At 36.2% G+C, this 12,108-nt stretch overlaps 1 protein-coding gene across 1 annotated transcript in view; it reads left to right on the top strand.

The window, feature by feature from the left end:
* The window catches only part of LOC107705253 (t-SNARE domain-containing protein 1), a 114,696-nt gene that overhangs the window by 57,990 nt on the left and 44,598 nt on the right, over positions 1-12,108 (top strand). Inside the window, exon 8 of the mRNA XM_016508463.1 lies at positions 4,234-4,389. Coding sequence (XP_016363949.1) covers positions 4,234-4,389 — 156 coding nt within the window. The remainder of the gene's footprint in view (positions 1-4,233; positions 4,390-12,108) is intronic.

Raw genomic sequence — 12,108 nt, 5'->3', positions numbered from 1 at the left:
AAATGAAAATTCTGTCATCATTAACTCACTCTCATGTCATTCTAAAGATGCATTTCTTTCCAAAGACGTTTCTTTCTTCCATGGAATATGAAATATTAAATTTTTTTTTTTAAATTTTCATGTTCCAGTATGAAGTAAGTCATATAGGTTTGTAGTGACGGGAAAATGATGACAGAATTGTCGTTTTATTTAAGTAAACTATTCCTTTAACCCCAAATTTCTCCAGAACAAGTGATATCTTAAATTGTGTTTCAGTGTGAGAACAAAAAGAAAACATCTTGTGGAGAAGAAACAAGACGGCTTTAGAATGACCACAGATGACAGTCCTAGTGATGTTTACTCTCAATGGAGGAGTTTCATTTGATGAAACGCACTAAAACTGACATCTCCATCACCACAGCTTTTTTTTTCCAGATTCCATCAAACTTAAATTTTCAGTTCATCTGAGTTGGCTCAAGGATGTACTGATGATTGAAAGTGCTGACTGAATGATAGGAATTGTGTTCAATATTACCTGCAGTACAACAGCAGCTCAGATTGGCTCAGCTGGTATGTGACTATAGAGTCTTACAGTCTCAGGTCTGTTAAAATCCTCTGTTATTCTATTCCCTTCCCTCCTGTTGCTCTCTAGAGATGATGCTTTTATGTGAGACTGGCACCTGCGGCAATATCTCTGATCTTCCGTCTCCTTCCACAATCCCCCCTGGAAACACCCGACCAGAGCAATCAAACAGGATGTGTAGTTCTAATAAGAACGCCAAGAACACATCCAAAACAAACAACATATTGAGTTGTTAGACAAGAGTAAGACGTTATTAAGGAGTTGTTTGAACGCCAGGTTCTGCCGGAGTCTTTTTTTTTTTTCGCCTGAGCTCAGAAGAGAACAGGGTTTGTTATCAGCACTGCCAATCTGTAAGATGATTCATGAATGTGACTCACTATTATGAACGGAAAAATCACAGCGGTATAGGCTTTTATTAAAGTACTCATGAAAATCATATGTTTAAATTAAATTCTCAACCTCAAGTGTAATTTGTTATAGGCTCACTTCCCATTGCGTTGAATAAAAATAATAACAATGCGCTAATTGGTATGGGAGTCTGTTTCTACAAATAAGTGATTCATTTCTTTCTTTCTTTCTTTCTTTCTTTCTTTCAGCAATTTGGACTCTTTATATCTTAAACTTTATCTGAGGCATAATTACCTGAGGCAGAAACAGGCTTCCATAGCTTGAGCACTAAGACAAAACAGAATACAGACAAACTAACTTTATGTTAAAGGAATTACTTAGCATCGATCTGTTAAATGTGATCAGTGTTATTCATTTAAGTTTGGGTGCAAGCTCTTGCTCTTTCCATTTTCACACTTTCAGAAGTCAGAAAGTGCTTTATTACCATGTTTACACACACAAGCACTGTAAAAAATTAAAAATTACAAACCGGTCAAATGACTGGCAGCTACGACTGCCAAACAAAAATTGTCAAATTAAAGTAAAATATCGTAATTGAAACATGGAAAAATCTGTAAAATAAGGGTTTTACACTGTAAAAAAAAAAAAGTTCCTTAAAAAAACAGTCAAATGACTGGCAGCTATGGCTGCCAAACAAAAACCGTAAAATTAAAGTAAAATATCATAATTGAAACAAAGAAAAAATTGTAAAATAACATTTTTTTTCTGTAAAACCTTTAATGAAAATGTCTGTAAAATTATTGTTTTTGCACGTTATTTCATTTAATATTTTACTGTATTTTTACAGCTTTTGTTCGGCAGTCGTTTGACCGGTTTTTTTTTCACAATTTTTTATTAATTTTTTTACAGTGAAGAATTTGACTTTGGCGACGAGAGCTTCCAGTGCAAAAGAAAGTGCACACATAGTGCAAACATATATGATAGTGCAGACATACATAGAATTACACAGTAGAGATGAAATATAGCACTAATATAAGAAAAATAGAAAATTAAATAATGCACTATATACAGAAGTAGAAATATAGAGAAAAAACATATAATTGTTTAAATGAATGTACAGATATTTTATTTACAAGTGTTCCGTTTATGTAGTTTACAATGTTAAATTTCCAAATGTTCTGTATAAATGTGCCAGTTATGATGGACAGTGTATAGTTACGAACTTTTCAATTGTTCAGGCTGATTTCATAGCATCCCTCAATATTGGTCAACATACAGAAATAATTGTTTAACACTAGTTGCGCTAATTTAGGTCTGGAACTCTTAACGTGAGAGTCACCACTTCTACAGCAGCAAACCATACGCTACGAATTAGAGAAGAAATGTGATTGTCTTTCTCACTTGTTTAACCTTTTGCTCTTCTGACAAAAGAAAAAAAAAGTTAGAAATATCCTGAGATCTATCAATTCAAGAGAAGAGCGGGATCAGGATGCTCTGTCTTTGGATTGATTGGCGGAAAAAAATGGCTCCACTGATGTAAATAACTTGCTCTTTGCTATAATTAAACAATCGCTCACCTTCAAACACTCAAAGACTGCTGACTTATATTTGAACAAACTTTATAAAAAATGTATTAAAGTTACTGCGAAATGAGTGCAAGTCTTCAAATCAGAGGTACATTACATAATAGCACTTATCCTCCAGAGAATTTAGATTACTGAGACATTTCTTAATAAATGTCGTAAACTGGGAATATCCCATCTTGAATGAATCATGCTGATCCTTTGACTTGGATCTGTTGACTTTATAGCAGACCCCTCTCTGTTTCTCATAGGGAATCACGTATGAACACGTCTTGTAACCCGAATATTGTGAGGAAATTCAAAGCTCATTTTATTAGTTTACTGTATGAAGTCTAAATTTGAAATAAGGTTTAAATAAGCCTATTTACATTTTTTTAAGGAATATAATGTTAATGGGCTTATTTTTAATGAGGTATAGTTCATTAAAATTCAGAATATAATACACTTTTAGACTAAATTGCAGGGCAAATTATGCATCCGAGATACAGATACAGATTAAAGGATAATTTATGTTGTACATCTTGTCAGTAGATGAAAAAAAACTCCAACTACAAGCCACTCTATGACCTAATAAACAATGATATCCTCAGTGAGTGGGACGTCAACAACCGCGCAAAGAAAGTGATGTTCTCAGAGTGGCATTGTGCTGAACCGAGATGTATTGGATGTGCTAATTCTGAGAGGGAAGAATACAATGAGTCATCCAACACATTGCAAAAAATAATAGCACGCCTCGGGCCTTTATCGATGTCATGCATATGCAAGTTAAGAAATTAGCAGATCAATGTGGCTCTCTCTAAGTGACCAACTCCCACCTCTTCAACCTTCAGACTGACAGAGAGTTCAACCTAAATGACTAACAAAGGCGGCAGGCGCTTCCTTTGCGATTCTTTTGCTGCAGTATGAGGTGGCGAGTCATTATCATTGTATTATATTCTCCACAGCCGTGAAATGTCAGTGCTTTGCTATTATATAAGATGTTTACAAATGGATCTCAAGGAAAGTTGTCTCACTTCTAATATAAAAGTTTCACCAAAGTCAGGTCCTACGTCTGTAAGCATCTGCAATGCTCTGATCCTCTGATGATCTGAGCAGAGGCGGTTCTGGGGTCAGTGAGTATTCAGGGCATGCGCATGGAATCATCCTTTGATTAAATACTGCTATGGTACACTTTAAAATGAATGTTAGAATAACTGCGAGGAATAATTTTAATGAAGTAGCTGTCCAGAGATAAACGTACGAAGGTCGACTGACCTTAAGGCCCCTATGTACTTCAAGCGAAACCGAAGAACAAACTGGTGTGGTGTAATTTTAAACAAAATCAGGCCAAAATGAAGTTTGTTTGAAACAGCTTGCCAAAGCAAACTTTCCAGAAAAGTTTGCTCCAGCTGGTAAACATCTTTAAACTACCATTGGTCTACCATTTGCGAGGACATTTCCTGTTGAGGTCAGACATCTGCGAGTAAAAACATGAACACAATGGAGAGCTGTTTTATAGTAGAAATTGTAGTAGAAGTTGATATTGAAAGTGACACTGACACTGTTTTTTTTTCATGTTTACTAAAGCTGTTAAAGCAGCTTTACAGTGTGTGTGTGTGTGTGTGTGTGTGTGTGTGTGTGTGTGTGTGTGTTTATAGCTTATCTATTGATGAATATGAGCATTGTATGTACTCTTAAAAAGTTGAAGAAATATTATCTCTCTTTTTGTATGTGTGTGTATTTGTGTTTGTGTGTGGATAGAGCCTACAGACTCCATTCAGTGAACTGGTTGAAGAGGGGCCATTGTTCGGAGCGGGGGAAAGCGTTGAGGGTGATGGTCAAGCATTCCTGTCAGAGATCAGTGAAGAAGATGTGGAGATCCTGAGGCAGAGAGAAGAAGCACTGCTGCAGATTGAGGTAGGAGCTCAATAGCCACACCCACTGAATATCTAATTGCATTAATAAGCCACGCCCAACCCTCTCAGCTTATCATTATTAATAAGCATTTATTTTCCTCATTGGGAGAAATTTGAATGCACATTACCATTCAAATGTTTGGGGTCGGTTTGATTTTTTTTTTTTTTCAAATCTTTTTATATTCTAAATATCGATTTTACTCACCAAGGCTGCTTTTTTTTAATGCAAAATACCATAAAAACTGTAATGTTTTGAAATATTTTTACAATTTAAAAGAACTGTTTTAAAAAGTAATTGATTCCTGTGATGCAAATCTGAATTTTCAGCAGCCATTACTCCAGTCTTCAGTGTCACATGAGCCTTCAGAAATCATTCTAATGTACTGTTATATATTTAATAGCTACAAAAGCATTATATCAGGATCAGTTGATTTTTTTTTAGAGCCCTAGAATTTTTTTTATTTTTGTCATCTATCCATACAATCATCGGTGCCCTGCACTGTCCTTTCATTCCAGATTTTAGACACTCTTGAAAAGAACAAACATTGTCGTTGGAAAGAACAGCGTTGCATCACTTACATTTCCATACAAACAGAACCCTCAGGTCTGCATTCTTTCTGTACTCGCCATCATCTTTAGCAGCTGTCTTTTTTACCAAAGCTTTCAGGGCAATTTTCCTGAGACTCAATAGTTCGGTTTATTCTGCTGTCTAGTCACAAGCACACAAGCAGAAGGCTTTTCATACACCACTGAAAAACAGCATCACATTGCTCCACTGAAGTATGTCTCGTCTGTAGCAAAACAGCTGTTTTTCTCCAGATGTGCATTTGCACAGATGCGAACATGCGATGATGGGGTCATTCTGTTGTTCTTTGACATCAGTTTGGGCCAATTTCAAAGCCATTTGTTTTGGACGTGCACCGTGTGCTAGTTTTCTTTGATGGAGGGTGTTCAAAGACAAATATGAAAATTAAATAAATGTCAGCCCGTCGTAATTATCGACAAAGCTGGAGGGAAAGCGAATCGCACAGATGGCGTATCAAAACAAATGGCTCTTTCTTGTTTGAAAAGCAGGGAGTTGAGAAACGAGAGGGGCCACACGTCCTAATGACCGATGACAACCTCGAGAAAGCCTTGAAATGAAGACATATGGCTTTTCCCTCTTGAAGACCTGTCTGAAGTTCATAGACGCTCACTTGCTACCGCAACTACTGCATCTGGCTAACAGACAGGCATCAAACAATCCCACATCCCGAAGCCCTCTTAATAAATTCACATTCATCACACGGACAAAACCTGAAAGGCTCAAACAAAACCGACAGCTTATTTTAGTCACAGAGAAATTGGAGGTTTTTTCAGGTGATCAGAAGGGTATTGAGGATGAGTCGGTGCTCCGAGAGCTCTGACGCAGGTTCTGGAGATGTCTCTGGCCCCGGGCCCAACCGAGCTGATCATATCTGACAGTGTGCTTTTCCTGTCTAGCATCTTCCCGCCTTCCCAACCCCCCAAACCTCCAGCCTTCCCCGCACCACCTCCTCACGCAACTCTGCTCAAGTGAATCACCAGCATTTGCAGCCCTTTCTGAGCCCTGCTCTCTCTCTCGCTTTCATCTATCTCTCTCTCTCCTGTTCACTGTTAGATGGGTTCCCGAGGGAAATGGAGAAGATGGAATGTCTGTTATCCGTGTAAAGTACAATCAGTCCCCCCCCCCCTCGTTCTCTCTATCTCTCTCCAAAAGCTGATCTGTCCTCCTGAGTATAGTTCGCATTTACTCTAGCGGCTTGTGTGTTCAGGCGAACCCTTCTTCGGAGAACCGTGCAAAGGGACGGACACGCACATACAAGCCCGAAAGAGGACTGGGGGTGGGGGGGGCTTGGTTATTCCACATGCCGTTGTGGATTCTCCGTCTTGATTTTCTATGAGGCGACCCACAAGGGTAATGAACTGTACCTCTGGGATGACTAATTAGATTTGGATTCACCCTATATTACAGTGAAACGACAGACACATTTGAAGGGAGGAGCAAGGCTCCGCCCTCCACCGTTTACCCCAGATGCACCTCGCTGACACTTTGGCACCGGCCATCATTTCATCAAAATGAATTTGTGAAAAAAAAAAAGAAAACATAAGGCATGACAAAGGACAACTTTCAAGGGGAATCTGAATGCAACACCTGGCCCATCAAGAAGAAAAAAATACAGACACGTGTCTCACCTGCAAATGCGTCCAGTGCATCCCTTTTGCCCTTCAGTGAGAAATGGAAGTTAGTGGAGCTACAGTAAATGATGTAAATTGCAGACAAGCACTGCTGTAATCTGTTTGTGAATCTCTAGTCTAGTAAAACTCTTAACTTTAGATTGAAAAGCGTCTACTTATAAGATTCCATGTACATTTTACTAGAGACCAAATCTTTATGACAGAAAAGAGAGTTTTTTTTTTTTATTGTTTCTCCTACACAGCAATGAGATTGAATTGAGAGCAAAGTCTTCTGCTTCTCTGATGTTTCCACTCAGAAAACACCCTTATAATCTCTTATTTTGTCCCCAAATGTGTCTCTTTTAGAGTTTCCAAAGGGACCGTGGAGGTTTTAGTTTTGACTTGAGTGTTGTGCTGCTCATTTCTATTGGAGACATGTTGTTACTAATAGGTTACTGTTTTGCCATGCAGTGCTGTTTTAAAAAAATATTTTAGTTGAATATTTTTAGATATTTCAGCTGACAAGACCTTTAATTTTCACTTCAAGTTTCATCTAAAGTTTTTAAGTTAAAGTTTTAATCTAATGTTATATAAATTCAAAAATATATATTAAATATTATGATTTCCAACCTAAAGTATTTATACCATTACTAGGATATAAAATCATACTGATATAAGATTGTGGTCATAATTCCAAATTAATTTGTAACCAAACCAAGTCCTTTATTAAGCCTTTTAAGACAGGTAAAAGCACCATTTGTTTTCTTTATGGGCACAATGAATTGCATCTAAGGTGTTTGTGAGTGTCTGAGCATATACTGTAACTGTATGAACAGTATGTATGAGCACATGATGTTATCATGTGTTGCTGTAATTTGTTCTTGTGCCTTGTACATGTAAGTTGTTTTGATGGTGGCCAGTCAGAGTACATTGCATGCTTATCTACTTTGATACATCGAGGCAAAGACATTGTTATTCTTAACAAACAACCTGACCCTTGAGAGGACAACGACTCTATGGGGGTGCTTTCTCTCTCTCTCTCTCTCTCTCTCTCTCTCCCTCTCCCTCTCTCTCTCGTTTTCTTGCTCTCTCCCCCTCTCACTCACTCTGTTAACCCATAGCTCTGAGCTTGGAAAGACCCAAAGCCCTTACAACACATTTTCACACTTCCATATAGATGTATAATTGGGAATTGAGAACTATATGTTATTGAGAACTGGTAAACTAGCAAAAAACATTGAGCAACCCATTTAATTACCAAACAAATGACTCTATGAATATTTTCTTTTCAGAGAATCAAAAATTCTGAATTAATTAGACTCGCTTACTGAACTGCTAGTCATTTAGTCATGTCCGACTGCTGTAACAACATACTATACATAATGCAAATTGCCTAATCAGTTTAAAACATGGAAAAGCATTTACAAACTCTCTGTAAAGCATGGAGATTTCACTACATAGTAACTTCTAAGCATTTAATACTTGAGTATGCCCATAATGTGCTATTATTTCAGGAGCTCTGGTTTGGGTGAATTTATTTATTTACAAAACAATATTTTTAATTTTTAATATCTGGGAAAAGTTAGCACTTTAGTTCAAAGTATGCTCATTTTCTACATTATTAAAAAAAATCTACAGTATAGTTCTACATTATACTAAAATGCAACTTTAATGTAATTTTAGTTCGAGCAAATGGACTAAAATGAATGAAAGATGACAAAATGAGAGTAAATGTAAAGGATAGATTTTTTTTCAGTCATCACACACTAAAAGGTTTTTACGACCAAACTAAGAGGATCTTTCTGTTTTACATTTGCTGTATTGATTTGTTTTTTTCTGAAAGTAATTTCTATCCTTTTTTTAAACATTAATATCTGTCTTGCTTTCTTTAGTGTTTGCCATTGGCTTTATTGTGCATCCCTGTGATATGCCTCTGATTATTTTTTGTTGTTGTTTTTGTGTCACAATCAATAGCAAGTGCTGTTGAGCAACTCATATTCCAGTCCTCATCTAAAACAGGACATACACAACACTCCCCCTACCATCTCAGTTTTTTTTTATTTTCTTTTTCTGTGGATAAGAGGCACACACATAATTTGTGCCCTAAGACTGTGTGCTTTGAGTTTTGAGGTCCTTGGGCTTATATATTTAGAAGGTTCATATTATTAAGTTAATATTAATCATTATAATCATTATTATGTACCCATTGCATATCAGTTTTCCATATAGTTCACTATACTGCTAAAAGGTTTTTAAAAAATGCATTATGAATTATTAATATTAAAATATTTTAGTGACAGTAAAATATATGGATAATGGGTATACAACAACAATAATAATAATAATAATAATAATAATAATAATAATACAAAACAATAACAACAACAATAATAATAATAAGAAATGTAATTGTAGTAGTGTTATAGTAGTATTGCTTTTTAATGGTAGTAAAATTAATCTATTAGTAGTTATAATAATAGTAGTGGTAACACCTTATTTTAAGGACCAATTCTCACTATTTACTAGTTGCTTGTTAGCATGCATATTGCTAGCATATTGGCTGTTTATTAGTATTATTAGGTATATATTAATGCGGTCCCACTTTATATTAAGTGGCCCTAATACCTGTGTACTTTTGGGGGGGGTGGGTGGCCTGTAAGCGTGCGCGTAAATCTGCTTAACAGTTTTTCTGCTGTGGCACTGACACCACGTCCTGTTGCCCGTTGCCTTTTGGCCGGGGGTGTGGGGGTGGGTGATGTAGGGAGAATCTCATATCAGCGTTAAACACATTTATCTAGGCGAGTCAGAGAAATAGAGAGAGAGAGATAAAAGAGAGGCAGGGGAGAAGAGTGGTGGCTGGGCTTCTGGGAGGAGGATGGAAAGTAGCATTAGGAGAGAAAAAGCAAAGTGTTCCACAGTTCAGTTCTGCAGCACTACATTAGAGCAGAGGTTTTTAACCTTTACAGGCCTAGAGATCCTCCAACCACACTCTCTGCCAACCTAGTCACCTCCAGTAGAAAAGATAGATTTTCTCGGAAACCCTTTGTAAAATAATCAAATATTACCACTCTATAGTGATAAACTAGACATTTAAAGTCAACTTGACACCCCACTGAAAGCTTGTTTTACTTTCATTGTATTAATGAGATTAAGTGTTGTATTTAATATATATATAATATTATATATGTATTTAATTATAACAACCCAATTGCTGGGTTTGTCCCTATTTTAACCAGCACTGGGTTGTATTTAACCCAGCATTTTTTAGAGTGTAGGGCCACTTAATATAGAGTGGGACCCTAACTATTAATACGCAGCAAATTAGGAGTTTATTAAGGAAAAATATTTAGTAAATATATGTTCCCTAATCTAAAGTGTTACCATAGTATAAAATTTACTATAGCTTTATTACTATACATATTATTTTGATATTACAATAAAAAAAAAAAATACTGTGCACCAGTGAAACATTCATTAGATAATGGTCAATTGTTATTTCACATTAAATTTAATGTACTTAATTTTGAAATATATAGAAATAAATTCTTATGTTTTTAATGTAGCATATTTATATCAGTTCACGGACCTCCCTGCAGAATCTTCATGAACTTCCAGTCTGAAAACCCTGACATTGAACCACAAAATCTAGAAAAACCGTGTCTGGGTAGTTTTCCCGTTAAGCCCAATCATTTTAAATTGGCTCGCATTGATTGTTTTCACAGACAGCTGGATTTTTAGGGGCCTTCTGCCGGAGCATTGTCATTTAAGACCACTTTTTGTGGTCCAACTGCACAAGCCCCACCTGTTCCTTGAATCCTTTGAGCTGCAGCAATCAAGCAATAAATAAGCTGCCAATTTGAATGCACTGAGGCTGTTAGACTGGCAAAGATCAAAGCCTTCTGTGTTAGCACAGCAAATACAGCATAGAGCTGAGCACCTCCCCTCCCTAAAACAAAACCTACACACCAAGCATAATTAGCCAGCATCTCCACAGGCACTAGCTTAGCTGGCGCACTCTTCTCCACTACTGTCAGAGCAGCAATGACGGGCATCAGTACAGCTATCGCAAACACAATATGCTCTTTTATTTTCTTGTTTGCAAAAATCAGCCATTTTATGCGCAGTCCCTAGACATCATTGTGGAGATTGCTTTATGATTCTGCTTTCTTGGTGAAAGTCTAATTATGCCCCTCAGGACCACGCAGGCCACTCAAGGAGACTGAAGAACATTTAAATGAAGAAAGAAGAGGTGCGCAATACAAAGATAAGACTATCACTTGGAGCAATAGCTCACAAATGAAAATTCTGTCATTATTTTTTCATTCTCATGTCATTTCAAACCTCTGTTGTTTTATTTCAGTCAAAAATAAAAGGAGACGTTTTTGAAAGATTATTACACAGCTTTTGCGATACAAAGACAAGCTCTCAATCTCAACAGTATTATTATTATTATTATTATTATTACAATAGTAGTAGTAGTAGCATCGGCAGTAGTAGTACAGTAGTAGTACCTTTTATTTTATATTTTTATAAATATATTAATTATCCATTTTGTGAATTATTCTTATTCTTATTGTTGTTGTTGTTTTGTACAGTAATAGCACCTTTTTATGTTGTATTCATTTTTAGGAGTAAGTTTATTCATTAGTGTATTACCCTATTTCAATTTTTGAAATTATATTATTATTATTATTATTATACAATAGTAGTACTGTGTTTAATTTATTTAATAGTACATTTCTACACATACATACAAAAGCTATGTATGTATCTATGTGTATATCTTTTAAGATACAACGAGAAACACTCAAGCTTAAAGGGAGTCAAAATACATAAAACTACTTTAGTACATATTGCATATACCATACAATAACATAACAGCATTTTGAACAATATGAGGGAGAATAATATAAATAATGATTGGATTGGATTTTAATTTTGGGGCGAACTGTCAGGAAATGGAAATGTCAGGTAGTAGTAGCTGAAAAATTTAGGTTTTTTTAAATGGCCATATTTAGATTATTTTTCCATATTATGTAAGATTTCTGTGTGCTTAGAGCATGTACTGTGCTTTAAAGGGCCAAAGTTACACTATTCGCACAACACTTGTAGTTCATAGCTGCAGTGAAGTGTGTAGTATTACTTAAGAGTGAAATTTAGGGCACTTATGGGTCACCAAAAGAAAAACATGGGGGTTACTGGATGTTTCTGTGAGAGCAGCACGACCTGACACTGAGCACAAGCTTGAGAATCTGATACTGAGTTTGACTGACATTTCAATCTGTGGCCGGTGTGAAGTATAGTTCTGCACTCTGGTACCTCTGTTTTCTGATCAGAAGCTGATGAAAGGCTGGCCCGTTTATCCAACCACCTTGTATTGCAGAGAAACGTTAGTGTCATGGTTTATCTGTCCTGGCTTTTTTAATTTTAGGGTCTGTAAATGTTCAAAGTAGATTTGATTTTCATATATATATATATATATATATACAGTGGGTACGGAAAGTATTCAGACCCCCTTAAATTT

Source organism: Sinocyclocheilus rhinocerous, unplaced genomic scaffold (genome assembly GCF_001515625.1).
Source record: "Sinocyclocheilus rhinocerous isolate Xijiao unplaced genomic scaffold, SAMN03320098_v1.1 scaffold222, whole genome shotgun sequence".
In the NCBI taxonomy this organism is placed as follows: Eukaryota; Metazoa; Chordata; class Actinopteri; order Cypriniformes; family Cyprinidae; genus Sinocyclocheilus; species Sinocyclocheilus rhinocerous.
Note: the sequence above shows the minus strand (reverse complement) of the source record. Positions and strands in the feature narration are given on the sequence as shown.